The 22,577-nt window shown below is 38.7% G+C and overlaps 1 protein-coding gene across 1 annotated transcript in view; it reads left to right on the top strand.

Annotated features, from left to right (window-relative positions):
• CLSTN2 (calsyntenin 2) overlaps window positions 1-20,294 on the top strand; it is a 672,586-nt gene extending 652,292 nt beyond the window's left edge. Inside the window, exons 11-17 of the mRNA XM_005282521.5 lie at window positions 6,510-6,658; window positions 8,083-8,306; window positions 10,205-10,375; window positions 11,064-11,209; window positions 17,219-17,342; window positions 17,963-18,147; window positions 19,000-20,294. Coding sequence (XP_005282578.1) covers window positions 6,510-6,658; window positions 8,083-8,306; window positions 10,205-10,375; window positions 11,064-11,209; window positions 17,219-17,342; window positions 17,963-18,147; window positions 19,000-19,203 — 1,203 coding nt within the window. The 3' untranslated portion in view covers window positions 19,204-20,294. The remainder of the gene's footprint in view (window positions 1-6,509; window positions 6,659-8,082; window positions 8,307-10,204; window positions 10,376-11,063; window positions 11,210-17,218; window positions 17,343-17,962; window positions 18,148-18,999) is intronic.
• The last annotated feature ends 2,283 nt before the right edge of the window (window positions 20,295-22,577 follow it).

Below are 22,577 nucleotides of genomic sequence, written 5' to 3'. Positions count from 1 at the left end.
GTATTGTACACAGGAGGGCTGTTACCCTTCCCTTTATAGTTATGACAGCATATGTAGCATCTTGAATGTAATTTTCATCCTTTTATGCTTACACAAATTTGTCAGAATATTCCAGAACAGTTCTAAGTTACTGAGAGATTTATTAGATAACAAATACTCCTCTCTAAACCGCATATTTTAACAAATTTGTCAGTTCCCAAGTACTATACATTTTCTTTTTAATCAGCAGCACAATCTTGCTTTGGCATATTTTTGGGGTTCAGCCAGTTCACTAATATTGAGCTATTCTGGCAGTATAGATCATCACAGTACAACCTTCCTTTGGAACAGAACAGAGAATTAAACAATTAACTAGGGAGGTAATTTAACTGCAAATTTCTATGGCCTCCACCTGGTAATAAATTGTCATTGTTACTCTGTGGTGTTATATTTTAATCTAGAGAATGTTGTGCAGGTACTATTTACTGTGTATTTTTCAGGGAAATTACTTGTGTGGGCTCTGGCATATGCCAAATCTGGCATATACTAAGTAATACACAGAGCTGCAAGAAGATACACGTGTAAATCTAGACAAGATTATGTTGTGCTCTTGATTTATGGTATCTGCAGACAAGAAGGCAAAATTTAAGTTGCATGTGCAAGTTTAGGACCAGATTCTTCAACCTTTACTTGTGAGAGTAGGTAATACTTAACATGAGTAACAGCAGCAGGAGTTAGCTTTATGTGGTAAAGGTAAGATTGTTTCACTGTCTAAACTTGAGTTTGATTAAAGTTTTTGGACAAATAATTTATTCGCTGAAAAATTAAGTTTCAGGTTGCCCGAAGCTATTCACAAATTTGATACAAATTTGCTGAATAGTTTCCAACAAAACACATTTTTTTGGAGGGGGACCCTAGATTGACAAGGGAATTTAGATGTCAATCACAAAATTACCAGAAGAGAAGGTAGTCGTAGCAGCCCCTTCTATCCAGTAACCTTGAACGCTGGACTCTCACCTCTTAGGTGAGTGCCCCTACCCACTAGGCTACTGGCTATTCTGGGGTGGCATTCTCTGTCTTTCCTGTTGTATACATAATTAAGTAGGCACAGGATCAGGGACTCGAATTTGGGTCTCCCACATTCCAGGTGAGTGTCCTCATTCTGACTTTCTTTGGACCAAAAACATTCAAGCATTTTAAAGTGGAACACCACTACCTCCACCACCGCCACCTCTTCCTCCAGTAGTTTTTTTTTAATCTAGCCCTTCATTTTCCTTTGCTTTTATTAAAAATACCCAGATATGAAATATTTTGTTTCATTTAACCCAAAATGAAATTTGTCAACTTTTTTGATTTGCTGAAAATACTGAAAAATTTGGCTTCAGTTTGGGTCAAATCAATTTTTTTTTTCTGGAACTTCCAGAGACCTAAAAAAAACCCAGTTATTCACCTTGTTCTAATTTAACCCTCATAAATGTCGGTATGGGATGGCTCTATTTCACCACCTCATTCTTTCCTGGGTAAAACCTATTGCATGAAACCTTCTTTTTTTGTGGTACTAGCCTTTAAATACTGAACAAAGAGCCCCAAAATTACTCTATTTTCATGTTTTATTATAGTGAGAATGTTAATGATTTCATAGGACTTCCATCCCAGCAATTCAGTAAATTATAATGTCATGCTTCTTAGCAATGCCCTTTACAAATTAAGATTATGAATGTAACGTAAGGCTGTTTACTAGAAAATCCTGTTTCCTTGCAAAAATATACCAGTGAATGTATGTTGGAATTTGTATGTCATAAGTCAGCTTATACTTGGCTCATACTGATTAAAAATATACTTAGTTGTTGCACCCCTGTTGTCATTTTAAAATTGACATTATTATAGTAGCCTGTGGTTTCAGGTGTGGGGGAAAAAAATACTCTCTTCGGTTTTGCCTCCCACTGCTGCTCCAGCATGGATGAATGGTTCTCTCTATGAACCAGCAGTGGGTGGAGGAAAAATGAAGCCGAGGGAATTTTTTTCTCCTTCCCACACTGAACTTCAAAGCGTTTTCAATTTCAGAATTACAACAGTGGCATGGTGTTTCTTTAAAGGTGCTTCTTTCATTTTTACCTCCCCAGCCAGTCTGGCAGTCAGAGTTGACACCAGAAGGCAAAAATGGAAAAAAAGCAGTCGGAGTTACTCCAGGCAGGGTTTCCTGGTTGGGCCAAGAGGGAGAGGAACAGATAAAAGGCACAGTTGGCACCTGACTTTGGGTTGAAAATTAATAAAGGAAGATAGTGTCCATTGTCCCAAAATAAACACACCTGATGACATCAGATATTGTATGTGACTGCCCATGGATATGTACAATATGGATATTTGAGTGGTACCACCGCCTGAAGGAAAAGGACATTAGCTAATGTTAAAAGTCAGTAGGATTGTCAGTTGGTCTTTTTGGTCTCTTTATATTTATCTAGGAAAGAACAGTTTAATACTGTTGCAAGATTTCTTATGTTGCAATTTTTATCTTCTTGCTTCTTCCACCGTCTAATTTTCATATATACACAACAAATCTTGCAGACACTGTCTATGTTATTTTTAACTTTTTTCCCTCTCCACACTCTCCAAGAGCGAGACTTAAACAGCCCAGACTACGTGCTTGTCTACACTACAAAGTTAAGTCAACTTAAGTTATGTCAACATACAGCTGCCACTATAATTAAACCACTGTTGCCTGTCCACACTACCTCCTTGTGTTGGTGGAGTGCATCCACAGTAGTAGCTCTTGCATTGACACAGAGAGCAGTGCACCGTGGGTAGCCAGCCCACTGTAATGCCTCATGGGGGCAGGTTCAGCATCTCATGATTAGGTTTTCTCCATTCCATGGGTATTCTAGTAGTTTGTACTACTTTTCAACCACTTTTCAACAGCTGTGATAACCTGCGTGCCCACCATCTCTGTCAGAAATCATGGATCGTACACTGCTCTCCAGTATTGTGCTGAGCATCACAAACACAACATGCCTGATCCAGCAGTATTTCCTGAGCTGTGAGTCTGATAACGATGCCTTGGTGTCTGCCTTGCTGTGTGCCAGGGAAAGAAACAATTCAAGATTGCTGTTGCCATTCACGGAGCAGCTGCACACGGTGGACCGTCTGTACTGGGCCCGAGAAACAAGCACTGAGTGGTGGGATTGCATCGTTATGCATCGTTATGCAGTGGTGGGATGAAAAGCAGTGGCTGCAGAACTTTTGGATGTGCAAGGCCACCTTCCTGGAACTGTGTGTGGAGCTCACCCCAGCCCTCTGGTGCAGCGACACCAGAATGGGAGCTGAACTCTCAGTGGAGAAGTGAGTTGCGATTGCTGTGTGGAAGCTTGCAATGCCAGACTGCTACCAGTCAGTGGGGGAATCAGTTTGGAGTTGGGAAATCCACCATGGCGGTTGCTGTGATGCAAGTATACAGGACCATTAATCGTATCCTGCTACAAAGGACTGACTCAGGGCAATGTACAGGAAATAGTGGATGGTTTTGCTGAACTGCGGTGGGGCAATAGATGGCGAACACACCCCTATTTTGATACCAGACCACCTTGTGACGGAATACATCAACAGAAAGGGCTACTTTTCTACAGTATTGCAAGCACTGGTGGATCACCAGGTTTGTTTCACTGACATCAATATGAACTGGTCAGGGAAGGTGCATGATGCGCGCATCTTTCGGAGCACAGACCTGTACAGAAAGCTGCAAACTGTTCTACTGCAGGGGAAGAAACAAGGCAGTCCTCCCAAGAAACCTTTGGCAGAGGATTGCAGACTACCTCCAGGAAAGTTTCCTAAAGATCTCTATGGAGGATTCACAGGATATCCCAGTGAATATACAAACTGTTCGGTAGGGTCCCCTCTGCCTAGCTGTACAGGGGAATAAGAAGCAGATAGCGACTCTACCTTTACTAGCCTGATTTTAAAAAATAGTACATGAGCAGATGTTGCCCTGCAATATTGAAGCAAACTGAGTACTTACCAGAGGTTCCTTCCCTTGCATCAGGCTCTTCAGTGCTGGACTTCTGGGAGTGGCTTAACTGCTCAGGAGTCAAAACGAGATCCTAGCTTGCCACTCCACCGGATCCCCGTATTGCCCGTCCTCCCTCCTCCTCCTCTTCCTTGTTCAGCACCTCATCTTCCGGGTTCACTCTGGTGGCCTGTGACTCTAGGTCCTCCAAAGTATCCACTAGGCACTTGGTGGTGGAGGTGGGGTAGGCACCGAGGATGGCATGCAGCTACCTGTAGAAGTGGCATGTCTGCATCTCCACACCAGACAACTATTTGCCTTCGTTTGCCTTCTGGTATGCCCGGTGTAACTCCTTGATTTTTACGTGGCACTGCTGTGTATCCCTATTATAGCTCTTCTCCTCCATGCCCCGAGCAATCTGGCCATAGATGTCAAAGTTCCTATGATTGGATCGGAGCTATACCTGTACCCAGTAGATCCAGCACCTGCAGTGCTGCATGGAGCCAGCATGGTCAGCTCAGCAGTTGTTATGTTAGCTCTCCACGCCAAGTAAATAGAGCAATTTCAAAAATTCCCAGGGCTTTAAAAGGGGAGGGGCATGCACCTGTGTACCTGGCTGCAGAGCAGCAGAGTTCAAAATGGTGACTAGAGCAGTCATGGTAGGGCATTGTGGGACAGCTCGTGGAGGCCACATCATGGATTTATTAGATTGGATTTAGTAGGCAAGTTAAAGCGGTGGGAGGAAAATTGTAGTGTAGACACCTCCATAGTTAAGTCAACATACGCTGCCTTATGTCGACCTAACTCTGTAGTGTAGACTAGGGCTAGGATTTTCTTCCACTCCCTTCAGCAGCATTCCAGAGTTCTTGCATCTGAGTCATTAAGTTAACTAGCTAGCTTGAGTCTTCCCTTGCTAATGTCATTCTTTGCTGTTGCTAGTTTGCAGGTAAAAAGAGTGATATGCATGATCACGTGTAGTGTTATTACATTCTTCTGCAGAAAACCTCTTAAACTGTTCATGATGTTATTCACAAGGTTTGAACCTAAGTCTCCCTGTCCTACTCAGCTCAAAGCTTGCCCTGTCTCGCTCATGTGCACATACTATTTAATCTTCATCTTTTTCGAAACCTTTTTCTTTTAAAATGTAGATGTTTGTGTGACATAAACTATAAAATATCATATAAAATGTTCCCATAATCAACAGTCAGCCTCAGGAAACTACTGCATGGAATGAAAGTGCATTTGGTATTAGTTTCCTTATGTTTTATAGAGCCTAAGTGGGAGGATGTAAAATCAGAAGGTTGATCTGGTTTTCTGTGCAGCACAAATGGCTCATTGACCTGATTAACAGACATCTTTCAGAAGGAAATTAACAACAAACTCTCACTCTCTCACACATGTACACCAAACAAACAAAAAAGGTAGAAAACAAACTTATTTGTGTCTAAATGAAGCTCAGAATTAGGGCTTGTCTAGACAGTGGGGTAGTACACACTCCAGGGATGTGATTTCCACAGTGCACTGATGTGTTACACCTTAATTGGTCCGTGTAGACCCTGCTGCTGCACATCACAGGTTGCCTAGTGTGCTTTACTATCGTACTGTTTCACACAGCATGACATTTAAAGCACAGTCAGGAAGATTTAGTGCACGTGGGTGGGAGCTACATGAACCAATTGATATGTAATGCACTAGTGTGCTTTAGAAATCACACCCCTGCAGTGTGCACTACCCCATCGTGTAGACTAACCTCATGGTCTTGATGGTGATAAAACCAATCAGCATTTACAATTCACATAAAGAGGCTGGCCTCTGTCAGCAGGCTGTTAAGTTTTTGTTTTCAGTCTTATGAGCTTTGGAAAGGTTAGCACAGCTACAAAGACAACCGATGATCCTCTAATAAGACCTGTCCATTCAGATGAGCAGCTGGTTTTATGCAGGAGGAAGCCCCAGTTTACATAGTGATCCCTCCAGTGATCATGAGACAGAGGGAGGAGAATCTCCTTGGCTGTGACTGCCACTGCTGGGGTTGTGGTAAGGAAAGTTTAATTGATTTGTTCACTCATGTGGAAAAATATCTCAAAGATGGACTGGAATAAAAATACACAGAGGAAGTAAAAACAAGGCAGGACAAATGTGCTTCTTGCATAACTCTTATTAAAGTCAATTATTTTCTACCAGCAATAATTTTTCCTAGCATATCCTGTAATAATCATAATAAGATGATGCATTTATGAAAAGTCGGATTTCAAAAATATGAGCAGCTGAGTAAATAGTGTAGATTCACAGTAGTTCAACTAGCTCCTTATTTACTATACGGTTAACTATAGCAATAACAATTACTAAAATGTGTGATAGATGACCATCTGGTGGGTACTTGTTCCTAAAAGCTATACATGTTCATAATTAATATTGACTACTCACAGCATTTGTTTCTTAAATTATTAGATTTTAGCCAGTCTCTCTAAATAATTCCTTAGAAGTGTATTATCTACCTGTTACCCTAAATACTAATTATATGCATTTTCCCCAGCATCACTTCAACCCTTCCCAGTCAGTCCTTGTCATGGAAGGAGATGATATTGAGAATATAAATCAAGCTCTCCAAAAGGTCTCATATATCAACTCTAGACAGTTCCCTACCGCGGGCGTACGGCGTCTTAAAGTCTCATCTAAAGTCCAGTAAGTTACATTCAGTTAAACTGATTAAATTAGTTATATTTTTAAATAAATTAATTATTTTTTCTTTGGAAATGTAAAAATAGAATTTGAATTAAAATATGTTGATAAACTATACCTTTAAATTATCGCGTATAAGGCATGAGTTGCATTTGCTTTTATATTTAATTACTTTGTGGGTTTCTTATGTTTTTGCTTTTATGGTGTCTTTCTTGTAAATCTAATTTAGTTGTGTACCGTTTGTGAAGCATTTGGTCTATATTGAAGAGTCTGCGTGTATGTTATACATCAGCTGAAGGTCAATAGAGTACTTATTCCCATTTGTCCAATTGATTAAGGTTTCTTCTGACATAAAAGCCATAACTTTTAAATCAGGCCTTTTATAATGAATAGAAGGTACATCTACAGGGGCAATGCCTCTCTGCTAGAAATAGCCTTTGCCTATATTGTGATAGGGCCACAATCACTGTAAAACTGTGGTATCTTGGACAAAGTAGAAATTACTGTGTCCTACTATTATCATACAGCTATCACAGTACACCGCTACCTCGATATAACGTGACGCAATATAACACGAATTCGGATATAACGCAGTAAAGCAGTGCTCTGGAGGGGCGGGGCTGTGCACTCCGGTGGATCAAAGCAAGTTCAATATAATGCAGTTTCACTTATAACACCGTAAGATTTTTTTGGCTCCCGAGGACAGGTAGAGGTGTATAGCTTAAGCAACAATGATAACATTTCTCCATGGTAAAGGGCCAGTCTTCCATTCCTTGTACACACTGACTTCAGTTGGAGTTGTTGGTGTTCAGGAAATGAAGCGCTGAGCCCATGATGCATTCAATTTAATTGGATGGTTAGGTTCTTGATTCACATTTAACAAGATAACTATGTTATATCAATTTAGGTCCCTAATGTTAAGCTTACAATGTTTAGTTGCTATCTAATTAACTTTAATTTTTAACCATTGACTCTTTTGTTAATGCTAATTAAGTGTCTAAATGTTACCTACATACTGACCTTACTAATGATTGCACGTGCCACTGAGGTGTTAAATTACTCAAAGGTAATTCCAGTAATTGTGAACATTTGCATATAGGCCCATGTGAACTTTGCAACCTAGAACTGTTAGTACCATTGCTAAGTTTTACACATGACAGTAAGAGTACAGAAAGATGTGCATATGTACTGCTGGATCACAGCATGAAATGGACTTATCTGGGGCAAAGGCAGCTTAAATAACAAGGAGAAATAAGCACAAAAAATAATTATTTGGACATTGGGCAAAAGAAAGCGAAGACAGAAACATGCACAGAAAGAGTGGGTGAGGTAGCCAAGCTAGCTTGCTTAATACTGCATGCCTCTAGCAAGGGAGGAATTTCACCTGGCAACTATTCCATGCAATTAAAGAATAATATATTTTTCAGGTGTTTTGGTGAAGATGTCTGCATTAATATCCCAGATATAGATGCCTATGTAATGGTGTTTCAGGCCAATGAGCCCAAGATCACAATAAATGGAATGGACCACTTTGCTAGACCAGCTACGCAATTTGAAAGTGAAAGGGGAGTGACTCTGTTACCAGATATCAGAATTGTCAGCACAGTCACCAAAGTGGAACATTCTGTGGACTTTAAAGAAAACGATGGAGGTTTGTGCATTTGTTTTCCACATTTGCCCCAAGCAGGAGTTAAGGCCTTATTGTACAAGATACAGTACACAGAAATAACACAGACAGTCTCTGCCCCAGAGAGCTCACAATCTAGGATTGAGACTATTTTAATGTGTATTTCAAACATTTTTTGAAACAAATGGACAGATCCTCAGGCACAAGTTTACAGGGCTACTGTGTGTATGTTCATTAAGTTCAGTTTCTCTAAACAATTAATTTTTTTTTTTTTTTACATTGTGCTTTTGAAGAGCCTACTTCTTATTAGAGGTGCTCAACAAAGTTAACACGAAATGTCCTGACTTTTTCAGTGGTAGACAAACAATAGGAAATTTCAATAAGGCATCACCAAAAATTGTTTAAAAAAGAGTCTTCCTTTTGGCTGCTCTTATGAAGTTTAATTAAAAAGCCATTAACCAGCTGTTTTAGGAATCGTCCTCAGGTACATTTCTCCGACCAGAATAATAGGCAACTATTTGTACATATCTCAGAAAAGCTGAAATTGTTAATAATATACTGGTTTAGGGGCACTGGTTCTCTAAAGCATTTTTTCTGTAACAATCCTAATTATCAGTTGCCTTAAACTATATCTGCCCTCCAAAGGCCAGAAAGTATTCTAGATCAAAGTGTGCACAGCATGCAATGTAATACATAAAAGGATGATCATTCATTTTGCATGTTAGGAACTCTGATGATATTTCATTCATATCCCTGTGCATTATGAGTAAAAATGCCTAAGGGCCTGATTTTTAAATGTATTTAGGTGATCAGTGGGATTTTCAAAAGTACTTAGGTGCCTAACTCCCATTGGGAGTTAAGTGCCTAGATGGTTTTGAAAATCCCACTAGACATGTATTTGTATCTTTAGGCACTGAATTACCATTGAAAATCTAGTCCTAAACAGGACAGATTGATTGATTTAAATCAAAGCAATTTAAATCACCAGTTTTAATGGTTATTTAAATCCAGCAGGAAACCTTGTTTTAAGTCATTAGTTTTGCATTTGTACTTTTTAGTTATTTTGCTAATCCACAGCCCTCATGGGCTATTCCAGCAGTTGAAGATTGCCAGGGAATAGGGTGGTTCTGACTTTAATCCCTTCCTTCTGGGAGTGCCCTGTAAGTTGGGAGCCTGAGGAGGGGTGATAGTTACTGTGATTCCAGCGATTTATATTATGCAAAGGGTATCCACGGGGAACCAGTTAAGCCAGTGTTCCAGCCGCTTTGTGCCAAGTGGACCAGAGAATTAAAATATTAAATATGCATCTGACTCTCTCTTGTGAGACAGGATAGATTTTATACTACTCCCTGAAAGACAGTCAGTTTACAACTCAATTACTTTGAGCTGGGAAAACGCGTGATCATTTGATATTCCAGTTTATGACTATGCTAGCTCTTGGATAGATTAGTAGAGCATCCTCTCTAATGCAAAATTCTTTATGGGCCATAGAATAATTGAGAGAATCGTGCAATCACAGAAAAAAAGCTTTATATTCACAGCTCCTTGCCACATGTAGTAATGTACTGAATGAAGTAGTACCAGGCTGATGTCAATACAGTATTGAAAAGCAAAATTGTTAAGCTGTGAATTTACTTCCAAAATCATGTTTCAATGTTATATTTCTGACGTGTATTATGGTTTGCTATATTTTGGATTCATCTAAGTACTTATATGCCCCTGATCATCACATTTATGGAGATTTCTTGCTTTTGACTTGCATGCTGTAGTCAATGTTTAATACATGCTTAGAACTATTGAGCCATTCCCTTTGGAAGCTGACAACACTGTGCAAACCAGGTTCGAGTATAAATCTGTTTTGTGACTGTTTTTTCTCGAATTTTGTTTCTTATTTCTGTATGGTCTATTCCTTGTGTTTACAGTCCATAAGCCAGTTGTGTTAGAGGAAATGGTTCACAACTTGGATTTCTGTGACATTTTGGTCATTGATGTGGAACTAGATCCCAGACAGGAGTGTTTAGAACTGGATCGTAAGGAGCTTCAAGGAAAACATCTAGATGCCACCAACTCCACAGCAGGGTATTCTATCTATGGTATGCTAATGGGCCATTTACATTTTAATTACATTCTTTAAAAGGAAAGGGCTAGGTTTTTGCCTTTAAGGTACTACTCTGTGTTAGAGACAGAGAAGAGCTGAGCCACGCTATCCGGAGGAAGCTCAATAAGGGATTGTGCCTCAAAAAAGCACAATTCCATCTCAGCTCCCAGATGGAAGCCTGCTCCACCGGGTATCTGGTTCATCCTGTAGGAGTCAGCATGGCCATAGCCCCACCTTTTTATACCCAATTGGTGATGTGAACCCCCCCAGAAGCATATGGGGACACAGAACATATTCTCCCTTTGACAAGCCTGTATATGGCATATGTCTGTGAGGGGGTTCCTTAGTGTTCTCACACAAGTGCTGATCAGTTCCTGACCCACTAAAGGCCATACTGTAATTTTTGAAATAACTAAATTATTAGCTCCACGTCTGTATATTTTTTCTCTAGTATGAAAATAAGCGGTTTTTTTATTACAGTTCCTGAAGTCCTAACATTGCTCACTTAACTTGATATGAACTGGAATCTTTGACAAATTCAGATTGTTCTAGACACTTAATTTTATTATTTAGAACATGTGATTTCCCTGTTCAGTACTCTTGTAGTAAACACAAAAAGGTTTCTACAATGCTTGCCTCTTAAGCATGTTTTGGTATTTATTCATGTTGTGTTACTGCTTCAGGTGTGGACACAATGAGAAACTATGAACTGGTGCTTCGACAGGTTCGATATCGCAATTGGCACACTTTCAACATCTTTGATAGAAAGTTCAGGATCAAGTGCTCAGAGCTGAATGGCCGATACACCAGTAATGACTTTAACTTGGAGGTGAGTAATGAAAAGATGCATTTTTACCAAAACTTTCCCTCTGCTATTGATGAGCTACATTTCTTCCCTCATCCTTCAGAGCAGGGACTGAGTGTTCCTGTATTTGGACAGTACCTAGCACATTTTGGGTGCTATAATCAAAGAGTAGTAATAACTTACGAGAGGAAAACTTCTACATATGTCATATGCCATACAAAATGAAAGACTAACCTCTCTAGCTGGAAATACCAAATCGATGTTGCTCTGTCTAGCCTACTCAGCGGTATGTAATGACAAGATGAACTCTCACTTGATACTAATATACAAAACCACATTTCTTCCCATGCATAGTTGAGGTGTAGGTCATCCTTACCTTTTCCATGAACTGCCTCCCACATTCAGGCTCCAACCTATGTCCCAACTATTATAATCTTGCTTGAAAGCACCATGTTGCAAGCTCATTGCTTTCCAACTTCATTTGTGGTTTATTTTTTGTCAACGCTGGGGGGTGGGGGGGTTGTACCATGTGAAATGATGTATTCTTCATCAATAGGAAATCATTCCAGCTTAGTTTGCACCTCCTTAATAAGTATGAGGATAGGGTTCAATGCAATTTTTTTATAGAGGATCTTCAGTATCCTAATATAACACATCAGATGTACTGCATCTTTCAACCTCCGGATCAATACTCTGTTCTACAGCATTTGCTGCTCACACAGAGTCAGTCACAATTAGATAATTGCATATAAAGCAGAGAGTCCACATATTTTTGTCTCAGGGAAATGAGGCAGAACACTGTTGCTTCCTATGCACAGTGATGTGGATAGTGCAGGTGTCTCCAGAAATCACAGGCCAGCGAGCTCTGCCTAGTAACCAGCATGCTGTTCCAGCATGAAAAAGAAAGCCCTTTTCATTCTTGTATGCAGCATTACTTCAAAGACCTCACTCAGTGTTAGGGGGCTTATTCCTTCACCTGCTCACTTCCCTGGTCCTTCGCGCATTAACAGAGAGCAACAATACCCCAAGTCCAACAGTGCAAACAATTTGATGTTTATTGGGATGAACTTCCAGCAAGCAATGATTCCAATTTCCTTCCTTAGTGTCCCTCTTCCCAGCTCTGACACCACAGAGCCTTGCCTGTGTCCCTGTTCCTATTCCTTGTTCCCATTCCCCCCCGCACCTTAGCAAAACATGATTCCAATTCCCCCACCCCCATTCCCTGTTCCCATTTCCCCCCTTCACTTCCTGATTGACTGCAGACTATATAGTAAAACTTGAGTTCTGCTTAGCTATACCTTAACCATTTTATTGAAATTTAACTAACCATTCCTAACACATTGTAACTTAATTATCTAACCAGTTATATCCCACCATCTTAATTGGTTTACTCCCAACAAAATTAATTATACAGCAGACAGAAACAATCACAGAACCAGAGATTATACAGACAAACAATAGGGAAATGGAGACTACAGTGATAGAATAACAAAGAAATGAGGATTTCACACCCCAGTAATTTTGACTGATCATGGAGTCAGAATTACTAGCAAAAATTTCAGCTATGGAGTTGGAGGCTGCATACCAACACCATACCTAGAGGCACAAAATTCACACATAAGTGAGCTGTTCAGATGGTGACTGACTGGTTGTCTGCTCCACTGTCACCCAAACTGACTGGGGCAACAGCTGCTGGGAGTAATTCCAGAAGTGCTGTATACTTGAAATCATTTCTGCTCACTGCTTATCTCCCATTTCATGGAATGACTGTCCCATTCTCTTCCTTATGTCTTTGGAATGGGTCCTCTCTTGGAATTCTGAATGCCTGTTTAGCCTGACAGTGGGTTGCTATGGAAGAATATGCTGAAGGATGCTCCAATATGTTCATCTCATCAGCGAGATACATGGTTTTCCAGTGTCTCCTTTGTATGGCGGTTTTAATGCCATGAAGAACCTCATTTCTTTCAGCTCATGGCAAAATTGGCTTAGTTTCTTTTTAATTTTTAAGCTCTTATGAAATCCTGCATTTAGAAAATGTGGCGAATTCAGGCTGCTGCTGTGTATATATTGTTTTTCTTCTTTTATCAAGTCTGGCTGAGTTTACAGCTTCACCTCTTCTCAACAGTTTCTCAAGTGCTTTTCTCACAGACACTGAACTAATTCAGCACTTCCCTTTAAGCATTTCTATGTCGCTCCCTGGATCCAGATTCTCAGTTAAGAACAGCACCAGCTCTTGACTGTCGCACCCTCTGGCAAAGGAGCATGGGTAACAGCCAGCTAACTGAGTTGCTATTGGTAGGTTGGGGGAAGCTGCTGGAAGTTAGAACAACGTCTTCTTATTCATGTTGTATGCCTACTTTTTTTAAATAGAATTTGGGGAAATTACTGGATCCCCAGTGGCTACTAAACAGCCATATAACAACATGTCTAGGAAGGCCGTTTTTCAGCTTGGACAGGAGAATGTGGCCTTACTGGTGGGAGACAGACTTTGTGATTGTTATCCATGGCCACACCACCTCAAGATTAGATTACTGCAATACAGTCAGCATTGGAGCTACCCATATAGCCAAACTGGAGACAAAGCTAGTGCACAGGATAATTCTGCGCCATGATTTGCAATAGATATCTCTTGGATTCTAGAAGGAAATTAAAGTATTGGCATTGATCTTGAATGGCATGAGGATTGCCTACGTGAGAGACTGCCTCTCTTTCTGCACAATAGAGCTACAGTTGGTCAGTGGAGATTAAAGAGCTGGAGCGCACCCAGTATAAATGAAAGGGAACTACTTGCGTGATATTTTTCACAAGGGACCTTAAATTGCAACTAACACCCACCCTTCATCTGAAATAGTCCATATTTGTTTCCCTTTAGATCACTCTACAAGGCATATTTATTCAGGCTTTTGAGGGGAGGGAGGAACGCAATAAGGACTGGGGTTTGTGGTCAGAGGTGTCCTATTATAATGTGGTAACTTCATTGGTTTCCCTTTCCTAGGTGTGCCTCAGTTTCTCTCTGAGCTGGTACAATGATTAAATTAAGTCCTCCAGCTAACTCAGAAAGATTCCATATCTCCTGGGGTAACTGAAATCCCAAACAAGAGTCCAAATTAAAAACCAAAACAAAAGCTCAATGCGGTCCCATTACTGGGTCATGAGCCTTTCTGTCTATCTTTCCATTCTCTGGAATGTAGTAGCCTTCATCCAGGCTCTCCTTTTGAACCACAGGCCTTCTTTGAGGGTCCATCGGTCTTCCCCTCTCATGTTGCAGGGAACTGAAGCCAGGGAGTGCTCTCACTGTCTGGAAGCTCCAGTGGTGGGCCCCAAATCAGTAAGTTATCAATCAGTTAGTGCCCCGTTCTTTGTATGTTCCCTTTGCCCACAGCCTCTTCTTTCACTCTGGTAATCCCTTGATTTTCCAGCTGGGACTTGGCTATTTGTAATTGTACCCCTCTATGTGTATATTTCACAACTCTTGGGTACCATCCTCTACCTCTGTCCACCTCAAGGCTCTTTACAAAAGTCACAGAACTCCTATCTCCCTTGGGTTCATTATGTTTTTATCCACCCACCTCTTCTAGACTGCTTCCATAGCTCCTTCTAAACTGCTAGCTTCACCAGTTTCTGCTGAATCTCCCCAGCATGCCACCCTCCCCGCCTCGCTCCACATCTTTCTCACACTGAGTGAGGAAAGGCTGCCTCTTATATTCTGTCCAATTTACAATTCCCAGAATCCATCTGGGTGCTTCCTTTCCCAGAATTCTCTTGTTCTGGGGATAAAAGTAGAAGTATGTTGTGTTAAGCCTGTAGTTTCCTTAAATGATGAGTGCACCTTGTTGCAGAGTGACTTTTTTGGCATTGATAACATTTTATATCCAGTTTTCACAGGTGTAAATGACTGGACATACTGCAAATCAGTAGAGGACCAGGCCCAGAGATCCTATAATTAGGCCCTTAAAATAAATTAGTGATTTAAATTAAAAAAAAATGCATGCATGAGCTCTGAAAAAAACAAATTCCTGGCACCTCTGCTCTGCCTTTTGGTTTCCTTTCTCAGCTCTCCTCCTGGCTTATTATTGGTATTTATATGGACTATGAGAAAAGAAGGGGTTAGCAGAGTTGCTTTGTGCTATGAATTACATTCTTTCCTTCCTTCCTTTGAAGGAACCTTTACAGAAGTACGTTCTGTGATAGGAAACAAATAGAATTTTTCATGTACAACATTTGCTGTCATGTGAGAAAAATCTTTGTCCTTTCTAAAACCTGGGGACTTATTACAAAGGATACTATTTGCCATGGCTAAATGGAACATATAATCAATATTTGGATATATTGCTCATCTTACTCAGTGTTTAAAAATTACAGGAGTACTTGTGGCACCTTAGAGACTAACAAATTTATTAGAGCATAAGCTTTCGTGGACTACAGCCCACTTCTTCGGATGCATATAGAGTGGATCCGAAGAAGTGGGCTGTAGTCCACGAAAGCTTATGCTCTAATAAATTTGTTAGTCTCTAAGGTGCCACAAGTACTCCTGTTCTTTTTGTGGATACAGACTAACACGGCTGCTACTCTGAAACCTGTTTAAAAATTGTTAACTTGGGCTCATATCTCATTTTCAGGCAAAAAGGAGGAACACAAGTATCATGCACACATGCTACATTGCATAGTCAGGATTGCCATGAATACTTACATTTGTGAAACAATTTCTTGAGCACCATGTTGGTGATTCTTTGGGTTTTCATTTGGACACTTTTCAAGTGCAGTTGTACTGTGGAAATTGACTTTAAATATGTCATTGGAGAGTTCTGTGTTGGTGTCTCAACAATTTTCAGAACAATTTGTCTTGGTTTACAAGTAAAAAGGTTGAGTCTAATTGCTGGCCCTATAAATGTAATCTGGGTTCTGAAAATCAAGCTTTGTTCCTTCTGGCTCATTGATCATCTCCATAAAGATTTTCTAGGCCAGATTCTCTACAGTTTCTTCTATGTCTAACTTTAGTAAATGAAGGCTGGATTTGACCATGCCTTTGCAACTTAATTAACAATTATGTTAACGCATGAGCCAAAATAAAATTCAGCCCACTCTCCCACACCTGGCATGGCTCTAGTGTGTTAACGGAAGCAAGAGTAATAAAATGTATTAGTCACTAATGTCAGCAGATATAAAACTGGGTGCCATTTTTACATGGTTACTTTTCAAAGTAAACTTTATTTAAAACAGACATCCTAAAGATAGCTAAATAAGAAGTAAATCTAGAGGAAAAATGAATAAAAGCAACAATTACTAAATATGGGCTCAAGCCACAAAACTGGATCTAGATTGACATCTAAAATTTTATTATCACAAAAGTTTGAGGTGTTTGGATCTGGGGTTTTTATTCAGTCCATTGTAAATGTAGAAGTTATATCAAATATTGCATATTTGGATCCTGATTAGCATTTCAAATACCATAATGTTTGGGGCTGTTCAAATTCAGAGTTGCAGGTCAAGGTAAGCTGTATTTCATATGAAGTTTTGAAACCACAACTTGCTAAGAAAATGCATCTTATAGTAGCATAAAAAAGGAAGTGACAATATTCATAGAGAAATTGGATGAAGAGAGAAATATTTGGTCTGAACAGATGGCATTAGGGCTCTACAAATGTCCAGACCTGTTAAAGACAATGATAAAACTCTTAGTGACTTCAATAGTGCATCTAACTTATGATAGAAAGATGAACAAAGAGAGAGAGAGCTGGTTCATACAGGTAAAAAAGAGAGAAAGCGTCTTTATTCTTCCAGTCTGTTCAAGAGCTACCAATAACAAAGTGGCCCAGCCAAGCCATACAATAACCCAGGATAGGTTAACTGGCTTGGGAGACTCTTGATCTTCTCTCCAGTGCCTATAGACTGAACTTGAATCTTCTACTGAGATCTATATAATATTCTTATCTGATGATGAACTTTGCAGCACAGTTTCAGACACCAGAAGGCATGGTATTGGAATTTACAGCACTTTGTAGTATCACACTTCTTTTTCTTTTGTTATTCCAGGTTAATATCCTACACAACTCCAACTCTAATTTTATGGAGCATGTAAATCACATGGTAATACAGCCACAGTTTCTCCAGTCTATCCATCACCCAGAGGAAAGCATAAACAGCATTCATGGCTCAGGTATTAACTATACAGAAATTACTCATAATACTTAAGGTGTTGTCAGTCTTTCTGTTGTGATTCAGTTCAGTAAACCAATGAAGACATAGAATCCCCACTTATACCCTGGACAACCCAAAAGAAGTCATTGCATAGGTGTAAGAGAAAGCAACATTTGTCCCCCTCTGTCTTCATGAGGAGTTGCACTTTAGTTAAAAAATACACTATTGGAAATTATAAAAAATGCCAGTTTTTTTTTTTTAAAATATAGAGACCAGAAAGTTGAAAAATTAAAACCGGCAAATGGCAGAATTCCAGACATCAATTATTTTCACAAATAAAGTTAATTCTCTAATTGTGTTCCTGGAAATATCTGGGAATATTTGTCCCTTAGCAGAAAGGGATAATATAGATGAAAGACAATTTAACCTTCTGGCATCAACAGAGAGCTGGTCTGACTTTGAGTTGTTCTGCATTGTTCATACCATTTGTCATCACTGAATGTAATTATAGGAAATATTACGAGTGATGTGCTGGTTGCAGAATCTCAGCATAAAGAAAGAAAGAACAGAGAAGGAAAGAATGTATTTAGTGGTGTGTAGGCAAATCTGTAGAGAAATTATTCCATTATTTTTTTTCAGTTGTTCCAAGCGTGGCTACTATTGTTATAATAATCTGTGTCAGCATACTAGTCTTCATCATAGCCTTGGGCATCTACAGAGTTCGGACTTCTCATCAGCACAGCTCTACGGAAAATGAAGGAAGTAAAGAAAATGAAATGGATTGGGACGATTCTGCTCTAACCATTACTGTCAACCCCATGGAGGTACGCAAAAAAGCTGGATTGCCATGGCACTTCCAGGAGTTAGCATTTTGGGTGGTAGCTTGCTTAGTTAGTTTTTAAAAACACTTTAAAGATGGATTTATTTAGATTGCTACTTTGTTTGTTTGATCACTCTTCAAGGCAGGGTCTGTCTCTTACTATATGTATGTACAGCATCTAGCACAAATGATCCCCGATCTCAGTTGAGGTCTCTAGGCACGATTCTAATACAAATAATGATAATTATTATGCTTCTTATTATTTATTATTAATTATTATTATTTTATTTGTCATCCTGTATATGATGGTTGTTTGAAGGGATGGTGAAGAATTGGCTTAAGGGGGAAAGGAGCTTTGCCCTATCACTTCCTGCCCAGCACAGACACTTGCAATTTAAACCACCCACAACAATGCAATTCATCCATTTTAAAATGTACTGATACCAAATATTGACAAACTGAAGGCAAGGGGCAATCCAGGGTAGAGGTTCAGAAAAGAGCAACAAAATTGAACACCTGTCCAGAGAAACTGACACATGATCAAAAGTTAAGAGCTAACTATAGGTAGCTTTGCTAAGCAATGAGTCATTTACCAATATTCCATTTTTTTTTACAATAGCTTTAAGCTTTAGAATTTACCTGCTACTTTACTCTATATATCCCCTAATAACCAGGTAGCCATGTAAATTGCGCTTTCCCAATATATTAGCAATTAGTTTCTGGAGCAATCCATTACATAGCTATTTTCATGGGTGTTACAGGCGGTATTAAACTATTGGTTCAATTGCTTTATGTTCCCCTAGCTAGGTTAATGAACAAGTCCTTTTCCTTCTCTGTATTTTCTAACCTAATGCAGAAATATGAAGAGCCTCACCATGTAGAAGAGGAAAGTGAGGAGGAGGTGGAAGAGGAGGAGGAAGATACGACCAGTGATGAATCAGGTGAAAGTGAAGAAGAGGAGGAAGAGGAGGAGGAGGAAGAAATTGGAAATGAGGGAGTCAAACTGAATGCCACCAGGCAACAGCAGTTGGAGTGGGATGATTCAACACTCCCTTACTAGAACCTGCCAGTCCCATTGCTCCTTTTGTAAACACCAATACAATTTATTTCTGAGTCAAGTTAATCTCTGTCTATGAATTAACTGACAGGATCTGAATTTATTGCCTAAAATAGATATAGTTCTATTGCCCAAATTGATATAGTTGTATCAGTTGCTATTGATAGAATTGTCCCTTTCCTTACAATGCCCTGTGAAATACAGGGTACCAACTTTAATGTCCTCTATGGTAATGACACTAGTCTGGAGCTTGGTCTGTCAATTTATTCCCTCAATTTCCAGTTTCTGTTCCAAATAATCCAATAAAAGTCCTGTCACTCAATCCATAGAGGTTTTGCCTTTGCTATTTTTTCATACAGGAGAGATTTCAGCTTGTTATGATGATTATTTCTGTGGGTCCTAATAATTCTGTTGCCATTTGGCTTCACTTTATTGTGTGTCTAAAAAAAATCTGCCTTCCAATAAGAGCAGAGGTTTAGTGCTACAGGTGTCAAAGGCTGAATGCCATTTACCACCTCCTTCTTTTTTTTGCTTTCTTGGACGTTAATTGCATTCTACAGAAGGATATTTAAGACTTCACATGTAGGGTGTATGTGAGAATAGGAATGGGTAATACATTTCTCTGCGAATGTGTCATGACCTTGAAGATAAAATCTTTATCCAGTCCACCTATTGAAACCTGACTACTATCATGTAAAACCCCCAGAAAATGAAACTTTTTTCTTTTGTTAACTTTCAAAGATCTTCTGCCCACAGATTAAGTAATGTTATCTTATGTGAAACATAAATTCTAATTCAACTTGGTTTTGGCTGAAACCTGTGGGGCTGATCATTAGCCACAGATTCAGTAATTTGCTGCAAATCAGTGTTTTGTAATCTGCATTGTAAATCATTATCTTGATGCAGTATCTTACTGCAGTAACAGAAAATCAATGAACCCCAGTATACTCAAATTGCCTCTGGTTGGGACTTAGACAAGTACTTACATGTATGCATGAAAATAAAATCTAATCTTGGGGAAATGTTCCCTTCTGCCTGTAGAAAGACTGATTAAATGATGCCAGCTGGAATTTGTCTGGCTTTATTCTATAAAATATCGTCCCCCATTTTTGCTATACTTTTACCAACCAAACAGTGGCACAGGAAAAAACTGACATAACCTAGACTCTCCAGCTCTCCTTTGCACCTACAATTGTCCTTTTTCTCCTCTTCCTGAACCCTTTATTTTTTGAGAAAAGGGGTCTATAAAATAAAACAGGAACAAGGAAAGATAAAACCACCTGGAACCAAAAGAAGTAAAAGAACAATTAGAGCTTGAGCAAGTATTAGTTTAACACAGCATATTTTTTCCTAAACACTGTTCAAAGAAAAAGTACACAAAATATGCTGGTAAGTCTGTTTTTGTTTTTTCCTCCTCCCTTTAATATCCTTTGCATCTTCAAAATGACATGAATAACAAATGAGGCAGCACTTCCTAGGGTAACTATTTTAATGTATAACAGACAAACCAATTGTGAATGCTGCCCTGTGACTTTTCACCTGTTTCCAACACTCTTCTTTCCTTTAGATTTTGTTTGTTGGATTTTGCTTTTGTAATTTGCTGTTTGGAGTGAGCCATTCCTCCTATATTTCCTGTGTACCCCCAAGAAGCTCAGTAGCAGTACAATATGGAGTGTAACTGAGCAAAAAAGTATATGTGTAAATCTTTTCTTTGATAGGGTGCCGTCACTCCATGCACAGTCATGGCACTTAATCCTGCAGGGGGCAACCCTTACTGACCCTGGGTTAATATGGATAACTTTCAGGGTTGCCAGCTCTCTCACTACTTGGTATATTTCTTAAAGCCCCAGCTCTTACATTAACGTGAATACAGAAAATCTCAGCTTTCATTTTTTTAAACAATCAAAGTTCTAGCTCTTATGGTTGCAAAAAAAAGGTTGAAAATGTGACCCGAGTGGGCCCTACAAGTTTAAAATATTAGAAGGTAAATGAAGACAGTCCCAAATTTATTTATTTTATTTATTATTATTATTTTTTAAATCATGGTTTTTAGATTGACCTCATGATTTTGGGGAGCCTGACTCATGATTTTTGACTGCTTGGTGTTGGCAATACAGAACTTTTCTCATGTGTTACAGTCCCATTTACTTGAGGGTGTAAGAACAGCCGGATTGGTCCCCTAATTTATTTTTATACTCACACTAATAGCAAGATGTTCTTTAGGCCACTCACTGTTTTGCATTCTAGATGGTGTATGTACAAACAACTCATTATTAAAATATATATATTGTGTTTTCTTCCTTCCAGAGTATGATGTAAGGAAATCTGGTGAAAAGGCATAATTCCTTTTTTTTTTTCTTTCAATAATAATATGAAGCAGGCCTTTCATTTGTGGTTATTTTCAGCACACAACTAAACAAAGCTTTCTGCTCAGACAGAAAGTAAAAATTAGAGATTTAAAAATCGATCTCAAAATTAAAATTGTATAGAAAAATTAAAAATCAACTTTTTTGTCAATGATTTTCACCATTCTTATGATTTAAAACAGCAACTTACAACGTTATTAATAGTCTAATTATTTTAAAACGTATTCATGACTTGATAATATATGAATATTCATTAAATATTTTGTTTATTGGATGCAAATCTATTCAGATCATGCTGGTACATTACAGAAGGAGCAAACATGAATAATTTTATATTCTATATTGTAAATATGTCTAATTTATAGAAGTAAGATGAGAAAAAGCAGAGCCTGTGTTATTGCTATATTGGTTTTACAAAATTGTAGTCTATACACTAAAATGTACTTATTTTAGGTTAATCATCTGAGTAGGTTATGAAGCATTTTTCATTCAAATGATCAGGAGGGGCATTTTTACAAAATTTAAGTGAGAACTGGATATTCCTTTATAAAATGCACACACATGCAAAACATCACTCCAGTTTTCTGTAGCAATTGCCCAAAACACTGGAAAAGATTGTAAAATGACAGTGTGTTTTTACAGAATTTTTTTTTCATTATTTCATTTTTTTCCAAACATTTCTACAATTTTTTTTAGTTTCTTTTTAATTAATGAAAAGCAAAAATGTTTTGGTTTTCAAAAAGAATTTTCAACAAAAATATTTCACTTTTGCTGAAACCAAAACTAGATTTTTTTTCCCCAAAGGTAGAAAATCTTTATGAAAGCCAGAGCATTTTTACTGAATTGTTTGTTTTGTTTTCAGTTGCCATTTTTTTCCACCCAAAAATGGGGGGCAAAATTACTTTGATTGAAAAAGTATTTTTTGTCAAAAATATGCTTAGATTAAAAAATTTCAACCAGTTCTACAACACACTAAAATTTACATAACTGTACTGGTTGATTAATGAAAAG

This window comes from Chrysemys picta, chromosome 9, assembly GCF_011386835.1.
Source record: "Chrysemys picta bellii isolate R12L10 chromosome 9, ASM1138683v2, whole genome shotgun sequence".
Classification (NCBI taxonomy): Eukaryota; Metazoa; Chordata; order Testudines; family Emydidae; genus Chrysemys; species Chrysemys picta.
This window is presented reverse-complemented; position numbering and strand designations above follow the sequence as displayed.